Raw genomic sequence first — 23477 nt, 5'->3', positions numbered from 1 at the left:
TTTAAAAATCGGGTTCGATTTTCCGAAAATATAAACTTTATGATTTTTAAAAATTAATTTAAAGACCACGTGGCAAAACTAAAAATATATTTGGAGTCTACGAATTTTTCTGAGTTTTCTGAAATTTTTTCAGAATTTTTGGACCTCGTTTTCGGTTCCAAAGCAGAGTAAAAATTCAAAATTTTGTATCTTGATTCAGACCGGCCGAATCGAACCGGACCGGATCGGACCGGTCGAATCGGACCGGCTCCCTTCCCTTTTTCTTCCTCCCGCGAGCGTCGACCTCCTCCCCTTCTCTCTCTCTTTTCTCTCTCCTCCCTCCTCCCCTTGCCGCGCCGCCACCTCCCCTGCCTCCCCAGCTCGCCGGCGCCGCCTCCCAGCCGTCCCAGCCGACCGGCCGCCGCCCCAAACGGCCGGAAAACGCGCGCGAACGTCCTCCCCTATGCGCGCGACTTTTCGACTTTTCCGGCCAAAATCCGGTCGATCCGGCCACCAATCGGACCGGGTCTTGTGTCTAAACTCATCTACTCGACGAGAGCTTTCCATAGACACCAAGAACACCGAAATCCATCGAGCGGTTTGTCCGATTTTTGCTCGGGAAGTTTTTAGCCCATTTTGACTTTTGGGCTAGATTTCTCGCAAACCGTGAATCCCACGAGAAAACCGAGAGTACCAGAGCACTCCATTCGTCGAGAGCTTCACAGCGACATAAATTTCGAATTTTTTCGACACCATTTTTCGGTGGATCCCACGGAACTTCGCAGTGTTTTTCCGATCATTAAATGAGCTTAGAAAATTCTGAAAAATTTATGTACTAACCCCCGTGTTGTGGGCTTCGTGTAGGTATCCTCAATTCGCGGAAATTCGACAGTTGACCGGGTTTGTAAATTTCCGGCCAGACAGACCTGTTACCAGAAAAGTCTCCAAATTGGATCGAGGTTTTGGCTATCCCCCCATTGTCAGATGTTCCTAGCGCGTTCCCGAAGTCGGAATCGGCAAAGGTAAACCCGAACCTTGCTTTTTCGTAATTTTCTAGTGCTTAAATAGGATTAAAAATCCATAAAATATTCGTGGTAGCTCAGAAAATTATGATTCTTTTTGCAATAGCCTAGTAATATTGCTAAGGACTGCGGGGCAAAGTTTTAAAATTTTTAGAGCTTGTTTGGGCAGTTTTTGCAATAATGATCAATTATAAGGACTAAATTGAAATTTTACACATTGTGATAGATGATTGATTTGATGGGCCCAGGAGAGGCTGTGTGATATGATTGAGCTGTGGATATATGGATTGTAAATATAGAAGTGTGTTTTGAGCCATTTTGCAGGTTGGGTAGGTCCTAGGTATAGGGGAGACTCTGCCGGATTTTCGGCACGACTTAGGACGTATTTGGTCTTTTCTTGATTTGTATTGAGTCATTTGTATTAAATAAATGTAATGTAATTGTCAGGTGAGCCGGGACAGCCTTCTTCCTCCGCCCAGCCGCCACAGTGACCGTTGTTAAGTCTGTGAGTAAAATATTAATTTTAATTGTAATTTCGATATTATTATATGTTCAAGCATGCCCATGCATCACTTATATGCAAATATTTATGTAGTTAAACTCTAGGCACGATTTATGTTGCATTCATAACTGTTAGCGTGCCATGGATGTTGTTGTGGTAATTTGGAGCAGTGTGCGTGCGTTGGCGTGCGTGTGATGTGGTGTGGACTATGGATAGGACGGGTAGACACGGCTTGAGATCTTCGCTGGGACCCGGTCCTTCGGGGTAGACACGGCTTGAGTTCTTCGCTGGGACCCCGATTTGGTTATTAAGTGGAAGTCCGAGCTGAGTTCTTCGCTGGCACCAGGTTGGATTTAAGAGAGCTGTATAGGGGATCAGCTCCCATATATTATGATTGATGTTACAGGGTGCGTGAGTGCTCCAAATTACCTTTTTGATGTTATGATGTGAAAATGTTGTTGATGTTGCATTTCACTCCACAGGTTGCATTAGTTCTAGATAGTTATAGAGATTATGGTTAAAATTGATATTTTACTCTCTGAGTCGAACGCTCACTCCTGTTCAAAAATTTTTCCAGCCACAGAGGATATTTTTGAGGTTAACCTGCTTTCTTCCTCGCAGGTCGATTACTAATGTTTGTATAAACTTGTTAAATCTTAGAATTTCCGCATGTGTTAGAAATGTTTATTTGATTTGGGTCTGTAAACTAAATTATTATTTTGGACCTGTAAACTTAATATTATATGCATGTTTGATGGATTGGATGAGGGAGCTGAGCTCCCATTTATTTTATCTTTGATGAGTATGTGGAGGGTGGTGAGCTCCCCAAGTGAGTATTTATTGTGTTTACAGGTCGGGTGAGTCGAAAACTCCCCGTTGGAAAGTCCATTTTATGGCCGGACTCTGTCCGTTTGTTTTCTTGAAATTGGGCCCAAATGGGCCTTAGAGTTGGGTTAATGAACAGTTAGGCTTACTACGGGCCTCGGGGGCTTTAGGTGGCCTGTCTAGTCTGAGTCCGGCCCATAGGTTGGGTCGTGACAAATGTGGTATCAGAGCTTAGGCTCCAGATTCTTAGGGAATGTTTGTCTAAAATGTTGAGAAGAGTCTAATAGGAGTCACATGCGGAAAGTAGGGTCCACATTCGTCTTGCATTGTCATCTTTGCTTCTAGTCTCTGCTCCATATATTGTGTATAAATATGAGTCTATAGAGCTGTGTAATGTGCAGTTTTGAATTTTGTGGGCTAATGCTGTTGAATTTCGGAAAATGCGTAGAAGCGGGAGAGCCGCCATTGCACGAGAACTAGATGTGCTGACGAGGTGTCAAGACAGATGAGCGCCTACCCAGGAGGCGGGGTAGGAGGCCTAGAGTCGCTCAAGTAGAAGAGCGGTGCCAACGCTCAGATCACTCTTTCATGGCACAGGTCCTATGGACCCCATGGCGCCTACTCTGGATTGCAGAGGACCATCGATATGATGGCGCGATATATGGTCCACCCTCCACGATGGCAGCGATCCACGCATCAAGAGGAGAACCTTACAAGCAGATCATAAATTTCAAGAAGTTGGTGCACGGTACTTATGATGTGTCGACGATGCATATCGGTTTTGGATTCCTACAGACGGCGAGAATGTAATTACGATTGGTGATAGAAGACTGATAGAGTGTATGCAGCATGCCATGGGGCCTATGCCTAGACAATTGATGAATGACTACGTGTTACCTCGGATGGAGGGTTTGACATGGGCTCAGTTTGTGGAACTTTTCATCAATCGGTTTGTGCCAGAAAGCTTCAGAGATCAGAAGCAGTGGGCCTTTGAGGCCTTAAGACAGAATGGCAGTGCGTAGATGAATATGCTCTGATGCATTTTGGAATTGAGCGATATGCCCCTACGAGCTACGAAACTATGAAGGTGAAGAGATTCCTAGAGGGGCTTGACAGAGGTATGCAAACCTGCCATGATGTCCGATCGCCTTTGACGTGGTAGTTGATCGAGCTGCAGATAGAGATTAGCTATGCTGTGGATGACAGCGGAAGGGCAAAGAAAAACAGAGCAGAGGGTTCTTCAGGTGTTCCCCACATGGCTACTACAGACAGTGGTGGCCAAACTAATTATAGAGGAAGAAGCAGGAATAAGAGAAGTGGTTTCAGACATAAATCCCGAGGATTCGCACTGTGGTACGGATCCAAAGGTGGTAACAGTCAGTGGTACAGCAGCCTGGTTTGGTTCAGATCCTCCTTGGCACCTTGTGCACAGGTGGAAGAGGACATTCAGTACCTTGTATGATTGGTTCAGTAGTATGCTTCAGGTGTGTACAAACAGGTCACTTTGATAGGGAATGCCCGCTGTTCAGTGAGCCAGAGATGGGGTCACAGGGTTCTGTTACAAATGTTCCTCGGCGATTGTATCCGGTGCTTCAAAGATGGCAGTGATTCGATGGCAACAGGGCCGAGGACAAGTGGGACGTGGATTTGGAGGCAGATCAGGAGGTAGAAGTCGATCAAGGTTACGCCACTCGGGTAGGGTCAGCTCGGGTTTTCACCCTGACCCACCAGGATGCTCAGGCTTCAAATGCAGTTGTGGCAGGTATTCTTCTGGTCTGTTCCTATGAGGCTCGTGTTTTAATATATCCGGGTGCTACGCACTCATTTGTCTCCCCTGTGTTTGCCATGATGTTAGGTAGAAACCCTACAACCTTAGAATGTCCTTTGTCGATAGTTACCCCACTTAGCGACAACATAGATGTAGATATGGTTTTTCTGGGTAGCCCAGTGGTAGTGGATGGAAAGATCCTTCCAGCAGACTTGGTTCCTCTACCAGTAATGGATTTTGAAGTAATTTTGGGGATGGATTGGTTGGCAACTCATTATGCCACCTTAGACTGCAGGAACAAAAAGGTGTATTTCCACATACCTGGTGTGGAAGAGTTTAGCTTTGATGGTGACAGGAGCATGGCTCCATATAATTTGGTGTCAGCAATTAGCGCTAGAAAAATGTTGAGGCGTGGATGCCAAAGGTATTTGGCATTGGTGAGAGATACATCTGTAGAAGGTGTCAGCATGGAAAATGTTCCTGTTGTCAGAGAATTTATGAATGTCTTCCCAGAGGAGCTTCTGTGGTTGCCACGAAAGGGGGAATAGAGTTCTGCATTGATGTTGTTCCGGGTACAAACCCCATATCAATGCCACCTTACAGGATGGCCCCAGCAGAATTGAAAGAGTTAAAGGAGCAACTACAGGAGCTGCTGGACAAAGGTTTCATACGTCCGAGCACTTCACCCTGGGGTGCTCCTGTTCTATTTGTGAGAAAGAAGGATGGGTCATTGAGGTTGTGCATTGACTATAGACAGCTGAACAAGGTGACTATGAAGAACAAGTATCCACTTCCTCGGATCGACAATCTGTTTGATCAGCTCCAAGGGGCTAGATTCTTTTCCAAGATAGACCTGCGATCAGGCTACCATCAGTTGAGAATCAGGAATGAGGACGTGTCCAAAACGGCATTCAGGACAAGATATGGTCATTATGAGTTCTTGGTAATGTCTTTTGGACTCACTAATGCACCAGCAGCCTTCATGGACTTGATGAACAGGGTGTTCAAGCCATTTTTGGACCGTTTTGTCATCGTATTCATAGATGACATTTTGGTATACTCTCAGACCGAGGAAGAGCACGTGTGGCACTTGAGGATGGTGTTGCAGACTTTGAGGGAGCACCAGCTATATGCCAAATTTTCGAAATGTGAATTTTGGCTAGAAAGCATCTCATTCTTGGGACACGTGGTTTCAAGTGAAGGTATTCAAGTGGATCCCAAGAAAATTGAAGCTGTAACTGATTGGCTTAGGCCTACAACAGTCACTGAGGTGTGAAGTTTTCTGGGTTTAGTTGGCTACTATAGGCGTTTTGTGCAAGATTTTTCCAGGATAGCAGCTCCCTTAACTAAGTTAACTCGGAAGAATGTTCCATTCATTTGGACAGATGACTGTGAGAAGAGCTTCCAGAAGCTTAAGGAGTGTCTAACCACCGCCCCTGTGTTGACACTACCTATGAGTGGTGAAGGATACACCGTGTACTGTGACGCCTCCAGAGTTGGCCTAGGGTGTGTTTTGATGCAGAATGGAAAAGTAGTGGCTTATGCTTCAAGACAGTTGAAGAGGCATGAGCAGAACTACCCCACCCATGACTTGGAAATGGCGGCTGTAATCTTTGCACTAAAAATCTGGAGACACTACCTGTATGGTGAAGTGTGCGAGATATACACCGACCACAAGAGTTTGAAGTACATCTTCCAACAGAGAGATTTAAACTTGAGACAGAGGAGATGGATGGAGCTTCTGAAAGACTATGATTGCACCATCCAGTACCACCCTGGGAAGGCCAATGTAGTAGCAGATGCTTTGAGCAGAAAATCTTCTGGCAGTTTGGCGCACATTTCAGCAGAGAAGAGACCATTGATTCAGGAGGTACATGAGTTGATGGATCAAGGTTTAATCCTAGATCTTTCAGATGAGGGGGTATTGTTGGCTCATTTTTCAGTGAGGCCAGACTTGAGGGACAGAGTTAGAGTTTCCCAGCACAGAGACCAACAATTGATGAAGATCATAGAAAGAGTACAGCAAGGTGAAGGTGGTGAGTTTGGATTTGCCAATGATGGCGCCCTAGTGCAAGGTTCTAGGATATGTGTGCCCGATGTGGACAATCTCAGAAATGAAATCATGCAAGAGGCACACTATACACTGTACAATGTCCACCCAGGCTCCACCAAGATGTACCATGATGTGAAAGATAGCTATTGGTGGAATGGCATGAAGAGAGACATAGCAGACTTTGTGTCCAAGTGCTTGACTTGTCAGAAGGTGAAGTTTGAACACCATAGACCGTCGGGGAAGCTGCAAGAGCTCCCTATCCCAGAATGGAAGTGGGAAATGATCACTATGTATTTTGTGACTGGGTTGCCTAGTACCACGCGAGGATATGATTCGATATGGGTAATTGTGGACCGTCTAACCAAATCAGCTCACTTCTTGCCTGTGAAGACTACATATTCTGTGACACAGTACGCCCGACTCTACATTCGAGAGATAGTCAGATTGCATGGAGTTCCAGCTTTCATAATATCTGACAGAGGGCCCCAGTTCACTTCTCGGTTTTGGAGAAAGTTGCAGGAGCCACTTGGTACACAGTTGAACTTTAGTACGGCTTTCCACCCTCGCATGCACGGACAAATTGAAGGACAATCCAAACACTGGAAGACATGCTTCGCATGAGTGTTTTGGATTTTGGAGGTCAATGGGATGATCAACTAACTTTGGTGGAGTTTGCCTACAACAACAAGCATTATTCCAAAGATAGGATGGCACCCTATGAGGCACTATATGGAAGAAAGTGTAGGTCTCCTCTGTGTTGGACGGAAATGGGAGAAGCGAGGGTGCATGATGTAGACCTAGTGCAGTACACTTCAGAGATGGTTCCTTTAATCAGGGAACGATTGAAAATAGCTTTCAGTAGGCAGAAGAGTTATGCACTCGCACGGAGGGATGTGGAGTTTGCAGTAGGGGACTATGTATTCCTGAAGGTTTCTCCGATGAAGGGAGTCATGAGATTTGGAAAGAAGGGCAAGTTAGCACCTCGGTATATTAGACCTTTTGAGGTTCTTGTGAGTTGGAGCGATTGCCTACGGTTGGAACTACCACCCAACCTTTCGACGTTTATCCGTATTTCAAATCTCCATGATCAAGAAATACATTCCAGATCCTTCTCATGTGCTACAGCCGGATGTAATAGAGCTAAAAGAGAACTTGACGTTTGAGGAGCAACCTGTAGCCATAGTGGACTACCAAGTGAGACAGCTGAGATCAAAACAGATCCCTATGGTTAAGGTTTTGTGGAGGAGCCAGTCAGTGGAAGAGTACACCTGGGAGTCAGAACGGGACATGTGTAGCAAGTACCCTTATCTGTTCAATGTGTAATCCTGTACTTTATTCTGCCTTGTGTAAAATTCGAGGACGAATTTTCTGTAAGGGGGGAAGAATGTAACACCCCAAAATTTTAAATTTTATTATTTTATGAGCATTTTTTGTATTTTAATTTTATTTAAATTTTAGGAATTTTTTTGAGATTTTTCGGATTTTAAAAATCGGGTTCGATTTTCCAAAAATATAAACTTTATGATTTTTAAAAATTAATTTAAAGACCACGTGGCAAAACTAAAAATATATTTGGAGTCTACGAATTTTTCTGAGTTTTCTGAAATTTTTTCGAAATTTTTGTACCTCGTTTTGGTCCGAGTGAGTAAAAATTCAAAATTTTGTATCTTGAATCGGACCAATTTGAATCCGAATCGGACCGCTCCCTTCCCTTTTTCTTCCTCCCGCGTGCGTCGACCTCTCTTCATTCTCTATCTCTTTTCTCTATCCTCCCTCCTCCCTTGCCGCCGCCACCTCCCTCATGGCCGCTCCCGTCCCAGTAGGCCGTGCGCCCCAACGGCGGAAAGCAGCGCGAATGTCCTCCCCTGCGCGCGCGACTTTTCAACTTTCCCGGCCAAAATCCGGTCGATCCGGCCATCAATCGGACCGGGTCTTGTGTCTAAACTCATCTACTCGACGAGAGCTTTCCATAGACACCAAGAACACCGAAATCCATCGAGCGGTTTGTCCGATTTTTGCTCGGGAAGTTTTTAGCCCATTTTGACTTTTGGGCTAGATTTCTCGCAAACCGTGAATCCCACGAGAAAACCGAGAGTACCAGAGCGCTCCATTCGTTGAGAGTTTCGCGGCGACATAAATTTCGAATTTTTCTGACACTATTTTTCGATGGGTCCCACGGAACTTCGCAGTGTTTTTCCGAGCATTAAATGAGCTTAGAAAATTCTGAAAATTTATGTACTAACCCCCGTGTTGTGGGCTTCGTGTAGGTATCCTCAATTCGCGGAAATTCGACAGTTGACCAGGTCTGTGAATTTTTGGCCAGACAGATCCGTTACCGGAAAAGTCTCCAAATTGGATCGAGGTTTTGGCTATCCCCCCATTGTCAGACGTTCCGAGCGCGTTCCCGAAGTCGGAATCGGCAAAGGTAAACCCGAACCTTACTTTTTCGTAATTTTCTAGTGCTTAAATAGGATTAAAAATCCGTAAAATATTCGTGGTAGCTCAGAAAATTATGATTCTTTTTTCAATAGCCTAGTAATATTGCTAAGGACCGCGGGGCAAAGTTTTAAAATTTTTAGAGCTTGTTTGGGCAGTTTTTGCAATAATGATCAATTATAAGGACTAAATTGAAATTTTACACATTGTGATAGATGATTGATTTGATGGGCCCAGGAGGGGCTGTGTGATATGATTGAGCTGTGGATATATGGATTGTAAATATAGAAGTGTGTTTTGAGCTATTTTGCAGGTTGGGTAAGTCCTAGGTATAGGGGAGACTTTGCCGGATTTTCGGTACGACTTAAGACGTATTTGGTCTTTTCTTGATTTGTATTGAGTCATTTGTATTAAATAAATGTAATGTAATTGTCAGGTGAGCCGGGACAGCCTTCTTCCTCCGCCCAGCCGCCACAGTGACCGTTATTAAGTCTGTGAGTAAAATATTAATTTTAATTGTAATTTCGATATTATTATATGTTCAAGCATGCCCATGCATCACTTATATGCAAATATTTATGTAGTTAAACTCTAGGCACGATTTATGTTACATTCATAACTGTTAGCGTGCCATGGATGTTGTTGTGGTAATTTGGAGCAGTGTGCGTGCGTTGGCGTGCATATGATGTGGTGTGGACTATGGATAGGACAGGTAGACACGGCTTGAGATCTTCGCTGGGACCCGGTCCTTCGGGGTAGACGCGGCTTGAGTTCTTCGCTGGGACCCCGATTTGGTTATTAAGTGGAAGTCCGAGCTGAGTTCTTCTCTGGCACCAGGTTGGATTTAAGAGAGCTGTATAGGGGATCAGCTCCCATATATTATGATTGATGTTACAGGGTGCGTGAGTGCTCCAAATTACCTTTTTGATGTTATGATGTGAAAATGTTGTTGATGTTGCATTTCACTCCACAGGTTGCATTAGTTCTAGATAGTTATAGAGATTATGGTTAAAATTGATATTTTACTCTCTGAGTCGAACGCTCACTCCTGTTCAAAAATTTTTCCAGGCCACAGGAGGATATTTTTGAGGTTAACCTGCTTTCTCCCTCGCAGGTCGATTACTAATGTTTGTATAAACTTGTTAAATCTTAGAATTTCTGCATGTGTTATAAATGTTTATTTGATTTGGGTCTGTAACCTAAATTATTATTTTGGACCTGTAAACTTAATATTATATGCATGTTTGATGGATTGGATGAGGGAGCTGAGCTCCCATTTATTTTTATGCTGATGAGTATGTGGAGGGTGAGCTGAGCTCCCCAATTGAGTATTTATTGTGTTTACAGGTCGGGTGAGTCGAAAACTCCCCGTTGGAAAGTCCATTTTATGGCCGGACTCTGTCCGTTTGTTTTCTTGAAATTGGGCCCAAATGGGCCTTAGAGTTGAGTTAATGAACAGTTAGGCTTACTACGGGCCTCGGGGGCTTTAGGCTGGCCCAGGTCCTAGTGCCGGTCCGGCCCATAGGTTGGGTCGTGACAAATGTGGTATCAGAGCTTAGGCTCCAGATTCTTAGGGAATGTTTGTCTAAAATGTTGAGAAGAGTCTAATAGGAGTCACATGCGGAAAGTAGGGTCCACATTCGTCTTGCATTGTCATCTTTGCTTCTAGTCTCTGCTCCATATATTGTGTATAAATATGAGTCTATAGAGCTGTGTAATGTGCAGTTTTGAATTTTGTGGGCTAATGCTGCTGAATTTCAGGAAAATGCGTAGAAGCAGGAGAGCTGCCACTGCACCAGAACTAGATGTGCCTGACGAGGTGTCAGCACAGGATGAGGCGCCTACCCCGAGGAGGCGGGGTAGGAGGCCTAGAGCTGCTCAAGTAGAAGAGCAGCTGCCAACAGTTCAGGATCACTCTTTCATGGCACAGGGTCCTATGGACCCCATGGCAGCTACTCTAGCTGGATTGCAGAGGACCATCGATATGATGGCGCAGTATATGGTCCACCCTCCACAGTAGCAGCAGTCCACCGCATCAAGAGGAGAACCTTACAAACAGATCATAAATTTCAAGAAGTTGGTGCCTGGTACTTATGATGTGTCAGACGATGCATATCGGTTTTTGGATTCCTACAGACAGGCAGGAACAGAATTACAGTTGACTGATAGAAGACTGATAGAGTGTATGCAGCATGCCATGGGGCCTATGCCTAGACAATTGATGAATGACTACGTGTTACCTCGGATGGAGGGTTTGACATGGGCTCAGTTTGTGGAACTTTTCATCAATCGGTTTGTGCCAGAAAGCTTCAGAGATCAGAAACAGTGGGCCTTTGAGGCCTTAAGACAGAATGGCAGGTCTGTAGATGAATATGCTACAGAATTTTTGGAATTGAGCAGATATGCCCCTACAGCAGTAGCTACAGAAACTATGAAGGTGAAGAGATTCCTAGAGGGGCTTGACAGGAGGTATGCAAACCTGGCCATGATGTCTGATCAGTCTTTTGACGTGGTAGTTGATCGAGCCAGACAGATAGAGATTAGCTATGCTGTGGATGACAGCGGAAGGGCAAAGAAAAACAGAGCAGAGGGTTCTTCAGGTGTTCCCCACATGGCTACTACAGACAGTGGTGGCCAAACTAATTATAGAGGAAGAAGCAGGAATAAGAGAAGTGGTTTCAGACACAAATCCTGAGGATTCAGACCAGTGCGGATCCAAAGGTGGTAGCGATTCGAGTTAGCCTGGTCTGGTTCAGGATCCTCCTTGGCACCTTGTGCACAGTGTGGAAGAGGACATTCAGGACCTTGTATGATGGGTTCAGGAGTATGCTTCAGGTGTGGCCAACCAGGTCACTTTGCTAGGGAATGCCCTGTGTTCAGCGAGCCACAGATGGGGTCACAAGGTTCTATTGCAAATGTTCCTCGACAGTTGTATCCGGGTGCTTCGGCATGGCGGCGATCGATTCGATGTGCAGGCCGAGGACAAGGGGACGTGGATTTGGAGGCGGTCGGAGGTAGAAGTCAGTATCAAGGTTCTGCCACTCAGGGTAGGGGTCAAGCTCGGGTTTTCACCCTGACCCACCAGGATGCTCAGGCTTCAAATGCAGTTGTGGCAGGTATTCTTCTGGTCTGTTCCTATGAGGCTCGTGTTTTAATATATCCGGGTGCTACGCACTCATTTGTCTCCCCTGTGTTTGCCATGAGGTTAGGTAGAAACCCTACAACCTTAGAATGTCCTTTGTCGATAGTTACCCCACTTAGCGACAACATAGATGTAGATATGGTTTTTCCGTGTAGCCCAGTGGTAGTGGATGGAAAGATCCTTCCAGCAGACTTGGTTCCTCTACCAGTAATGGATTTTGAAGTAATTTTGGGGATGGATTGGTTGGCAACTCATTATGCCACCTTAGACTGCAGGAACAAAAAAGTGTATTTCCACATACCTGGTGTGGAAGAGTTTAGCTTTGATGGTGACAGGAGCATGGCTCCATATAATTTGGTGTCAGCAATTAGCGCTAGAAAAATGTTGAGGCGTGGATGCCAAAGGTATTTGGCATTGGTGAGAGATACATCTGTAGAAGGTGTCAGCATGGAAAATGTTCCTGTTGTCAGAGAATTTATGAATGTCTTCCCAGAGGAGCTTCCAGGGTTGCCACCAGAAAGGGGAATAGAGTTCTGCATTGATGTTGTTCCGGGTACAAACCCCATATCAATGCCACCTTACAGGATGGCCCCAGCAGAATTGAAAGAGTTAAAGGAGCAACTACAGGAGCTGCTGGACAAAGGTTTCATACGTCCGAGCACTTCACCCTGGGGTGCTCCTGTTCTATTTGTGAGAAAGAAGGATGGGTCATTGAGGTTGTGCATTGACTATAGACAGTTGAACAAGGTGACTATGAAGAACAAGTATCCACTTCCTCGGATCGACAATCTGTTTGATCAGCTCCAAGGGGCTAGATTCTTTTCAAAGATAGACCTGCGATCAGGCTACCATCAGTTGAGAATCAGGAATGAGGACGTGTCCAAAACGGCATTCAGGACAAGATATGGTCATTATGAGTTCTTGGTAATGTCTTTTGGACTCACTAATGCACCAGCAGCCTTCATGGACTTGATGAACAGGGTGTTCAAGCCATTTTTGGACCGTTTTGTCATCGTATTCATAGATGACATTTTGGTATACTCTCAAACCGAGGAAGAGCACGTATGGCACTTGAGGATGGTGTTGCAGACTTTGAGGGAGCACCAGCTATATGCCAAATTTTTGAAATGTGAATTTTGGCTAGAAAGCATCTCATTCTTGGGACACGTGGTTTCAAGTGAAGGTATTCAAGTGGATCCCAAGAAAATTGAAGCTATAACTGATTGGCTTAGGCCTACAACAGTCACTGAGGTGTGAAGTTTTATGAGTTTAGTTGGCTACTATAGGCGTTTTGTGCAAGATTTTTCCAGGATAGCAGCTCCCTTAACTAAGTTAACTCGGAAGAATGTTTCATTCATTTGGACAGATGACTGTGAGAAGAGCTTCCAGAAGCTTAAGGAGTGTCTAACCACCGCCCCTGTGTTGACACTACCTATGAGTGGTGAAGGATACACCGTGTATTGTGACGCCTCCAGAGTTGGCCTAAGGTGTGTTTTGATGCAGAATGGAAAAGTAGTGGCTTATGCTTCAAGATAGTTGAAGAGGCATGAGCAGAACTACCCCACCCATGACTTGGAAATGGCGGCTGTAATCTTTGCACTAAAAATCTGGAGACAATACTTGTATGGTGAAGTGTGCGAGATATACACCGACCACAAGAGTTTGAAGTACATCTTCCAACAGAGAGATTTAAACTTGAGACAGAGGAGATGGATGGAGCTTCTGAAAGACTATGATTGCACCATCCAGTACCACCCTGGGAAGGCCAATGTAGTAGCAGATGCTTTGAGCAGAAAATCTTCTAGTAGTTTGGCGCACATTTCAGCAGAGAAGAGACCATTGATTCAGGAGGTACATGAGTTGATGGATCAAGGTTTAACCCTAGATCTTTCAGATGAGGGGGGTATTGTTGGCTCATTTTTCAGTGAGGCCAGACTTGAGGGACAGAGTTAGAGTTTCCCAGCACAGAGACCAACAATTGATGAAGATCATAGAAAGAGTTCAGCAAGGTGAAGGTGGTGAGTTTGGATTTGGCAATGATGGCGCCCTAGTGCAAGGTTCTAGGATATGTGTGCCCGATGTGGACAATCTCAGAAATGAAATCATGCAAGAGGCACACTATACACTGTACAATGTCCACCCAGGCTCCACCAAGATGTACCATGATGTGAAAGATAGTTATTGGTGGAATGGCATGAAGAGAGACATAGCAGACTTTGTGTCCAAGTGCTTGACTTGTCAGAAGGTGAAGTTTGAACACCAGAGACCGTCGGGGAAGCTGCAAGAGCTCCCTATCCCAGAATGGAAGTGGGAAATGATCACTATGTATTTTGTGACTGGGTTGCCTAGTACCACGCGAGGATATGATTCGATATGGGTAATTGTGGACCGTCTAACCAAATCAGCTCACTTCTTGCCTGTGAAGACTACATATTCTGTGGCACAGTACGCCCGACTCTACATTCGAGAGATAGTCAGATTGCATGGAGTTCCAGCTTTCATAATATCTGACAGAGGGCCCCAGTTCACTTCTCGGTTTTGGAGAAAGTTGCAGGAGCCACTTGGTACACAGTTGAACTTTAGTACGGCTTTCCACCCTCAGACAGACGGACAGTCCGAAAGGACAATCCAAACACTGGAAGACATGCTTCGCATGAGTGTTTTGGATTTTGGAGGTCAATGGGATGATCAACTAACTTTGGTGGAGTTTGCCTACAACAACAGTTACCATTCCAGCATAGGGATGGCACCCTATGAGGCACTATATGGAAGAAAGTGTAGGTCTCCTCTGTGTTGGACGGAAATGGGAGAAGCGAGGGTGCATGATGTAGACCTAGTGCAGTACACTTCAGAGATGGTTCCTTTAATCAGGGAACGATTGAAAATAGCTTTCAGTAGGCAGAAGAGTTATGCAGACCCCAGACGGAGGGATGTGGAGTTTGCAGTAGGGGACTATGTATTCCTGAAGGTTTCTCCGATGAAGGGAGTCATGAGATTTGGAAAGAAGGGCAAGTTAGCACCTCGGTATATTAGACCTTTTGAGGTTACTGACAGAGTTGGAGCAGTTGCCTACCGGTTGGAACTACCACCCAACCTTTCTGACGTTTATCCCGTATTTCACATCTCCATGCTCAGGAAATACATTCCAGATCCTTCTCATGTGCTACAGCCGGATGTAATAGAGCTAAAAGAGAACTTGACGTTTGAGGAGCAACCTGTAGCCATAGTGGACTACCAAGTGAGACAGCTGAGATCAAAACAGATCCCTATGGTTAAGGTTTTGTGGAGGAGCCAGTCAGTGGAAGAGTACACCTGGGAGTCAGAACGGGACATGTGTAGCAAGTACCCTTATCTGTTCAATGTGTAATCCTGTACTTTATTCTGCCTTGTGTAAAATTCGAGGACGAATTTTCTGTAAGGGGGGAAGAATGTAACACCCCAAAATTTTAAATTTTATTATTTTATGAGCATTTTTTGTATTTTAATTTTATTTAAATTTTAGGAATTTTTTTGAGATTTTTCGGATTTTAAAAATCGGGTTCGATTTTCCAAAAATATAAACTTTATGATTTTTAAAAATTAATTTAAAGACCACGTGGCAAAACTAAAAATATATTTGGAGTCTACGAATTTTTCTGAGTTTTCTGAAATTTTTTCGAAATTTTTGGACCTCGTTTTCGGTCCCGAGGCAGAGTAAAAATTCAAAATTTTGTATCTTGAATCGGACCGGCTGAATCGAACCGGTCGAATCGGACCGGCTCCCTTCCCTTTTTCTTCCTCCCGCGCGCGTCGACCTCCTCCCCTTCTCTCTCTCTTTTCTCTCTCCTCCCTCCTCCCCTTGCCGCGCCGCCACCTCCCGGCTCGCCAGCCTCCCGTCAGTAGGCCGCGCGCTAACGGCCGGAAAACGCGCGCGAATGTCCTCCCCTGCGCGCGCGACTTTTCAACTTTCCCGGCCAAAATCCGGTCGATCCGGCCATCAATCGGACCGGGTCTTGTGTCTAAACTCATCTACTCGACGAGAGCTTTCCATAGACACCAAGAACACCGAAATCCATCGAGCGGTTTGTCCGATTTTTGCTCGGGAAGTTTTTAGCCCATTTTGACTTTTGGGCTAGATTTCTCGCAAACCGTGAATCCCACGAGAAAACCGAGAGTACCAGAGCGCTCCATTCGTTGAGAGCTTCGCGGCGACATAAATTTCGAATTTTTCTGACACTATTTTTCGATGGGTCCCACGGAACTTCGTAGTGTTTTTCCGAGCATTAAATGAGCTTAGAAAATTCTGAAAATTTATGTACTAACCCCCGTGTTGTGGGCTTCGTGTAGGTATCCTCAATTCGCGGAAATTCGACAGTTGACCAGGTCTGAATTTTTGCCAGACAGATCCGTTACCGGAAAAGTCTCCAAATTGGATCGAGGTTTTGGCTATCCCCCCATTGTCAGACGTTCCGAGCGCGTTCCCGAAGTCGGAATCGGCAAAGGTAAACCCGAACCTTACTTTTTCGTAATTTTCTAGTGCTTAAATAGGATTAAAAATCCATAAAATATTCGTGGTAGCTCAGAAAATTATGATTCTTTTTTCAATAGCCTAGTAATATTGCTAAGGACCGCGGGGCAAAGTTTTAAAATTTTTAGAGCTTGTTTGGGCAGTTTTTGCAATAATGATCAATTATAAGGACTAAATTGAAATTTTACACATTGTGATAGATGATTGATTTGATGGGCCCAGGAGGGGCTGTGTGATATGATTGAGCTGTGGATATATGGATTGTAAATATAGAAGTGTGTTTTGAGCCATTTTGCAGGTTGAGTAAGTCCTAGGTATAGGGGAGACTTTGCCGGATTTTCGGTACGACTTAAGACGTATTTGGTCTTTTCTTGATTTGTATTGAGTCATTTGTATTAAATAAATGTAATGTAATTGTCAGGTGAGCCGGGACAGCCTTCTTCCTCCGCCCAGCCGCCACAGTGACCGTTATTAAGTCTGTGAGTAAAATATTAATTTTAATTGTAATTTCGATATTATTATATGTTCAAGCATGCCCATGCATCACTTATATGCAAATATTTATGTAGTTAAACTCTAGGCACGATTTATGTTACATTCATAACTGTTAGCGTGCCATGGATGTTGTTGTGGTAATTTGGAGCAGTGTGCGTGCGTTGGCGTGCGTATGATGTGGTGTGGACTATGGATAGGACAGGTAGACACGGCTTGAGATCTTCGCTGGGACCCGGTCCTTCGGGGTAGACGCGGCTTGAGTTCTTATTGGGACCCGATTTGGTTATTAAGTGGAAGTCCGAAATGAGTTCTTCTCCGCACTGAGTTGGATTTAAGCGAGCTGTATAGGGGATCAGCTCCCATATATTATGATTGATGTTACAGGGTGCGTGAGTGCTCCAAATTACCTTTTGATGTTATGATGTGAAAATGTTGTTGCTGTTGCATTTCACTCCACAGGTTGCATTAGTTCTAGATAGTTATAGAGATTATGGTTAAAATTGATATTTTACTCTCTGAGTCGAACGCTCACTCCTGTTCAAAAATTTTTCCAGGCCACAGGAGGATATTTTTGAGGTTAACCTGCTTTCTCCCTCGCAGGTCGATTACTAATGTTTGTATAAACTTGTTAAATCTTAGAATTTCTGCATGTGTTATAAATGTTTATTTGATTTGGGTCTGTAACCTAAATTATTATTTTGGACCTGTAAACTTAATATTATATGCATGTTTGATGGATTGGATGAGGGAGCTGAGCTCCCATTTATTTGTATGCTGATGAGTATGTGGAGGGTGAGCTGAGCTCCCCAATTGAGTATTTATTGTGTTTACAGGTCGGGTGAGTCGAAAACTCCCCGTTGGAAAGTCCATTTTATGGCCGGACTCTGTCCGTTTGTTTTCTTGAAATTGGGCCCAAATGGGCCTTAGAGTTGAGTTAATGAACAGTTAGGCTTACTACGGGCCTCGGGGGCTTTAGGCTGGCCCAGGTCCTAGTGCCGGTCCGGCCCATAGGTTGGGTCGTGACAAATATGATACTGATACAACTACTTAAGTTAAAAGACTATAAGTGAAATTAACCCAAACCTATAAGAGTTTTCATGATTTTTTAGGTGAATATTAATTTTGTCCATGCCACTTTATTAATTAATAAGAAAAATTTTATTTAAACTAAAAATATAAACATGTATATTTTACTTATTTTATGTGTAAATTTTAACATATACATTATGTCTTGAATTTATGATAAATTAAATAATTTATGTAAAATTTTTTCTAATTAATAAGGATTGTGTTAAGTTTAGCTTGATTTGTTTGAGTGGCTAAAAATATATTAATCAGGTTAAAGTTTCTACTCCTCTAATTAATTTTTCTTATTAATTTCATTTAATAATAAATATAAAGTAGCATACTATATGTATTTGAGAACAGTTTACAAATCAAATTTATATTTATATGAAATATTATACAGTACAACTGTGATTCCATATCAGCATTAATTTGATATGAAATTAATGATAAAGTAATCATGAAATAACAATTGAGTATAAAAATGTAATTATTATTTAAAAAAATATATTTTAACTCATGTATAAAATTAAATTTTATAAGACCTATTATAACTTAATTGTTATTCTATAATTGATTTGTCATTCCATTTATGATTTGCTTACATTAAATAATTGATTTATTATATAATTTTTCGTATCTATACAGTAATTAATAGTATCGATCGGTATCTATATATAGGATTAAAGCATTAATATAATAAGATAATTATTTAAAATTTTTAGCAAAAATTTTAAACGTTTTCGCATGCTTAATTTTGCTTGAAATTACTATGTCCTCATATATACATATATATCTAATTCATTTATTTAAGAAAATTTAATTACATGGATCGCTTGCTTATCATTGCATCTGCTTACACTAAATAATAATAATAATAAACCTAATCTAATAGCTTGTTGAATCCTACTACCGCTAGAATTTAAAGTATGGGGCAAGAAATTGAAGACAATATATAATTTGTAGTATACTAATTTCACGATGATCAAGTTTCCCTTACGTGGATCTTGATGTCACTTTCAAATAAATAATCAAATAAAACTAATATTAGGGCACATTATGCATATATGTGTGCAGAAGCTTTTTTTTTTTTTTTACAATTAAAAATATATACGAATCAATTTACACATCAATATGAGTGTAATGATTTATTCTCAATTTTGTATACCCTAATTTATAAGTTCAAGAATTATCTCAATTATTGATTATAAAAATTAAATATAATAAATAAACTTGAAAATAAACCCATTTAGCAACTGAGCTAATTCATATGTAAAAGGCCTAAGCACGATAATTGTTCCAGTTTTGTGTGAAGGGAGAGAAATAGGAAAATGCAACAGTGACGTTTACCAAAACTCCAACTACTTGAATCTGCCTAGTTAGCTAGCTTGCTTCAATTATCTTCTAAAATCCTCCATGGCCCCAAGGCTTCCCTGTGGGATTTCAAATCATGTATAAATTGGCTGGAATCAACTACATTTTTTTCTGAAGTCTTTTTCATTATTAGGCAGAAATATCTTTTTGTCAACTTTCTTTTATTTGCAATAATTTTCCTATTAGGAAATAAATTTAATTTGTATCAATTAATGATCCCCAAAATAAAAATTAGCTCTACAACGGCAAGGAAAGCTGCTATTTGATAAGTCAAGTGATTAAAAAAAATTAAACATAATTTATTATGAATTTAAAAAATAAATATATGAATTTTATTTATTTAATATATGAGTTTTATTATAAATAATTTAGTTTGATTTTATAATGAATCGGATTTTTTTTAAAAAAAAATTCATTTATTAAAGAAGAAATTAAGAAAAGATGGGGGGAGGTGGGGTTGTGGCTGTCGTGCGAGGCTTGAATCTTAGATGCAAGTCCTTTTCACACGAAAACGCTAGACCAACCCAATAATGCATCTAGCACAGATTCTGTACGGGCTACTTTATGCTTTCCTTTATAGGATTGTTATTTTTTTAATTTACTGCTTGGAAGCGTATATAATCTATCTGCATACTGTGATGGCTGGTTCTGGGTTAATGCTTGTTGACTGAATAGAGCAACCAAAATGGCAGAAACAGAGAAAATGACAAGCAATGAAGAATGGAGGCTTGGAGCATTTGCGAGCCACAGGAATTTCTTTGTCAAGTTGGGGTCGTATGCAAACGACTTGACTTGGGATTAATTGGGAGGGTTTTCCCAGTTGCCTTCTTAATAGCCACCTTCAACTATATTTTTTAATAATGACCCCATCTCATTAAACACATTCATTCCTATCCATCATCATTCATTGATAAATAAAAATCTTACAATTTCTTCCGATCAATATTTCGTTTTACATTCACAAGCTTAATTGCATCTCTCAACTTGAACAACATCTTAAACTCGAAACTTCCCTTTGTTCTACATCAGAAATACAACGAAAATGTTGTAAACAAGTTGTTAGAGGAGAAGATCAACCTGGCTGGATGAACCCTTTATAATGGGCTCCAGATCACTAAATATATTAACATGAAGTATTTATTTTATACAATACAAAGTCCAACTATCTCTATCAATACAGCAAATTATGAGGGAACAACTAATTCATCTAAGGAACTTCACCCACAAAATTAATTTGAATTAAAAAATGAACGAGACTTTTTTTTTAATTATTTTCAGTATATTTTATCATGAGTTTGACCCATTTGTACATAAAATCTATGACCTTCATGGGGCTGAATTCAAAGAGTTGCAATTATTGTAAGTTCCATATATCCAGTGGTTTTGCTTTGCATGCAAGAGAATATCAAACATGTTATATACCCATTAAATTTAATGATGGCTATCTTAAATTATATATGATGATTATTAATATAGTTATATTACCATTCAAAGAAAATAGGACAAAAAAAAAAGGAAGCATGGTAAAAGGCAGAGTGCAGCAAATCAAGAGAAACACAAAAACACTTCACAACAGTTTTCTTCCTTTTCTTTGGGCTTAAGAAAACAATTTCCGATAAACCTATCATAAAACCACAGAACTAACAGTCTAACACTAAAACTTCTTTTTTTATTATTATTTTTTGTGGTAGCCAAGCAAATGCTCAAATGCGTATGTAGCTGGTTGTGCAGGTGCAGCACTCCAGCATCATATTTTTGGAGATGGCATGGCATGATTTAGGAACACAAGTCACTTTCTTAACTATTTTAATTTTTACTTTTATATTTAATTCACAACTTGCACCAACAAGGTACTCCTCTTCAACTCAATCATTATCATAGTTTTACCTTGTTATATAAACGCCAAATACGCTACATTTATTTCCATTCTTCCCTCTTTTATTTCTCTCGTGTCTTCTCCTTGCATATACCTCTCTCTCTCTCTCTCTCTCTCTCTGAAACTATCTGCTTTAGCTTTGGAAATTAAGCAAATGGGTGCTCTTGACTCTCTCTCAGATTACCTCTCTGACTTACTTAGAGATGCCAAAAAAAAGAGGAAGCGCAAGCCAATGCAGGTATATAGCTATATATATTAATTAATTTCTCTCTGATATTGGATTTCATATCTTTAATTAATCATCAAGAATTATATCTTTTTGTTTTCTTTCAGACTGTTGATATCAAAGTGAAAATGGACTGTGATGGCTGTGAAAGGAGAGTTAGAAATTCTGTTTCCAACATGAAAGGTTTAACTCTCTCTCTCTCTCTCTCTCTCTCTCTCTCTCTCTCTCTCTCTCTCTCTCTCTCTCTCGTCTTCTTCAATAAGATCTTTCCTTTGTTTTAATGAACATATTATGATTTCCAAAAAAGGAAGTAGAGTTATAAACTATGTAAAGCATGCAAGCTTCATCAAAGTATATATGCATGGTTTAACCTTATATATACACAAGATAATCAGTGAATGAAGCCTGAAACTCACCACCAAAAGCTCTTGAGCAAAGTCCTGCCAATAATCCTCCTCTCCACACAAACACCAACCCACAACACACCACCCCCCTCTCTCTCCCCCCCCCTTCATCAAAGTATATATGCATGGTTTAACCTTATATATACACAAGATAATCAGTGAATGAAGCCTGAAACTCACCACCAAAAGCTCTTGAGCAAAGTCCTGCCAATAATCCTCCTCTCCACACAAACACCAACCCACAACACACCACCCCCCTCTCTCCCCCCCCCCAACCCCAAACCAGCCCCACCTTCTTGCCCAAATTTTAGGCTATGAATGGATGCCCCAAGAAAAAAAAATTGTAAAAAAGAGTAAACGAAGAGCAGAAATTTCTGAGCTTCCTCATATGGGGAAGTAGACGAAGAGGGCCTAACAAGCGTTGACTCTATTCTCTCATTGAAGTCGTCCATTAAAAATCAATCTGCAGGCATCATAAATTTTCTGCAGAGAGGTTGCTACTTCCAGCCCTTTCGCTGCTTCTGTTTATTCAAGTGATTGTCTTATGCAAGTGAGGCAAAATACAACAATTTTGGCCAAAACACTTGCTCTTTGAAATAGCCAAAAGTACAATTTGAAATAGCTAGATTTTCTGGAAGCACTATTACAGCTCTACTATTGACTGCAAAAAGACATCATTTTCTATAATAAATGTAGCAAACCAAACACCAACTCTAACTTAAGGTTGTGAATGAAACAAACCAACCAGCTAAGGTCATTTCATATATTAATTTATGAGTTTGATCACAGTACAATAACTAGGTATAACAACTAATTAATGTGTTCCTCCCCAAGTTTAATTCTTACGTTGTATTTTAGCTAACTAGTTTGTTTTCTTGAATATTTAGGTGCGAAGTCAGTGGAGGTAAGCAGAAAGGAAAGCCGGGTAACAGTAAGTGGGTACGTTGAACCAAACAAGGTGTTAAAGAAAGTGAGAAGCACAGGGAAGAGAGCTGAGTTTTGGCCCTATGTACCATACAACTTGGTGGCCTACCCTTACGTTGCTAAAGCCTACGACAAGAAGGCACCTTCTGGGTATGTTAGGGATGTGGTTGAAGCCCTTCCTAGCCCCAACGCAGCTGATGAGAAATTCACAACCTTGTTTAGCGATGAAAACCCACATGCATGTTCCATTATGTAGGAATCAATTGGTTTAATTTCAATGCCAAAATGGAAAAATCACATGTATACAGATTAGGACCAGCTGAGTTATATATATTTACAGGAATTTGGAACTTTTGAGTTATGTAATTATGTGTTTCTCTATAGAGGAGTTTTGGTTCTGCTTTTGTATGTAGGTTTTGTATGCTTAATTACCTTTTGTTACAGTTAATGAAATGCATTGTAGACATCAATCCATGTGATGCTTTTTTTTTCTATTATTTGGATTAATTAATATTAGAATGAAATAAAAATATTACATATTTATTAATCACAAATAATTTTTAATTCAAATTAAACCTAATTCTGCTTACGTCAAAAAGACCTATTATAAAAGAAAAGCTCTTTTAATTAAAATTTTTTCCATTCACATACTCAATCTTGTTTAAAAAATATAAATCTTTTATTACTTATATTAATTTCATTGATTTTTTATATATTTAACATTAATATAAATAATTTAAATACCATTAAATTTAAATTTATTAAACTTTTTTTATAAACATAGTCAACTACTTGGCTGTTAAGGATGATTTTTTTTTTAATATTGTTATTTAAAATAATTATTTATAGTAGACAGAGGCCAGCACTTGGGAGAGAGGC

At 41.2% G+C, this 23477-nt stretch overlaps 1 protein-coding gene across 1 annotated transcript; it reads left to right on the top strand.

Annotated features, from left to right (window-relative positions):
• Positions 1-21097: 21097 nt before the first annotated feature.
• On the top strand, positions 21098-23072 carry LOC110651808 (heavy metal-associated isoprenylated plant protein 20). Its single transcript, XM_021807234.2, has 3 exons — positions 21098-21282; positions 21378-21453; positions 22562-23072. The coding sequence occupies exons 1-3, from the start codon at positions 21199-21201 to the stop codon at positions 22852-22854; spliced, it is 453 nt and encodes a 150-aa protein (XP_021662926.2). The 5' UTR covers positions 21098-21198; the 3' UTR covers positions 22855-23072.
• The last annotated feature ends 405 nt before the right edge of the window (positions 23073-23477 follow it).

The sequence above is a fragment of the Hevea brasiliensis genome, chromosome 18 (genome assembly GCF_030052815.1).
Source record: "Hevea brasiliensis isolate MT/VB/25A 57/8 chromosome 18, ASM3005281v1, whole genome shotgun sequence".
NCBI classification, from domain to species: Eukaryota; Viridiplantae; Streptophyta; class Magnoliopsida; order Malpighiales; family Euphorbiaceae; genus Hevea; species Hevea brasiliensis.
The sequence above is the reverse complement of the archived record's forward strand: the minus strand, read 5'-3'. Positions and strand labels throughout refer to the sequence as shown.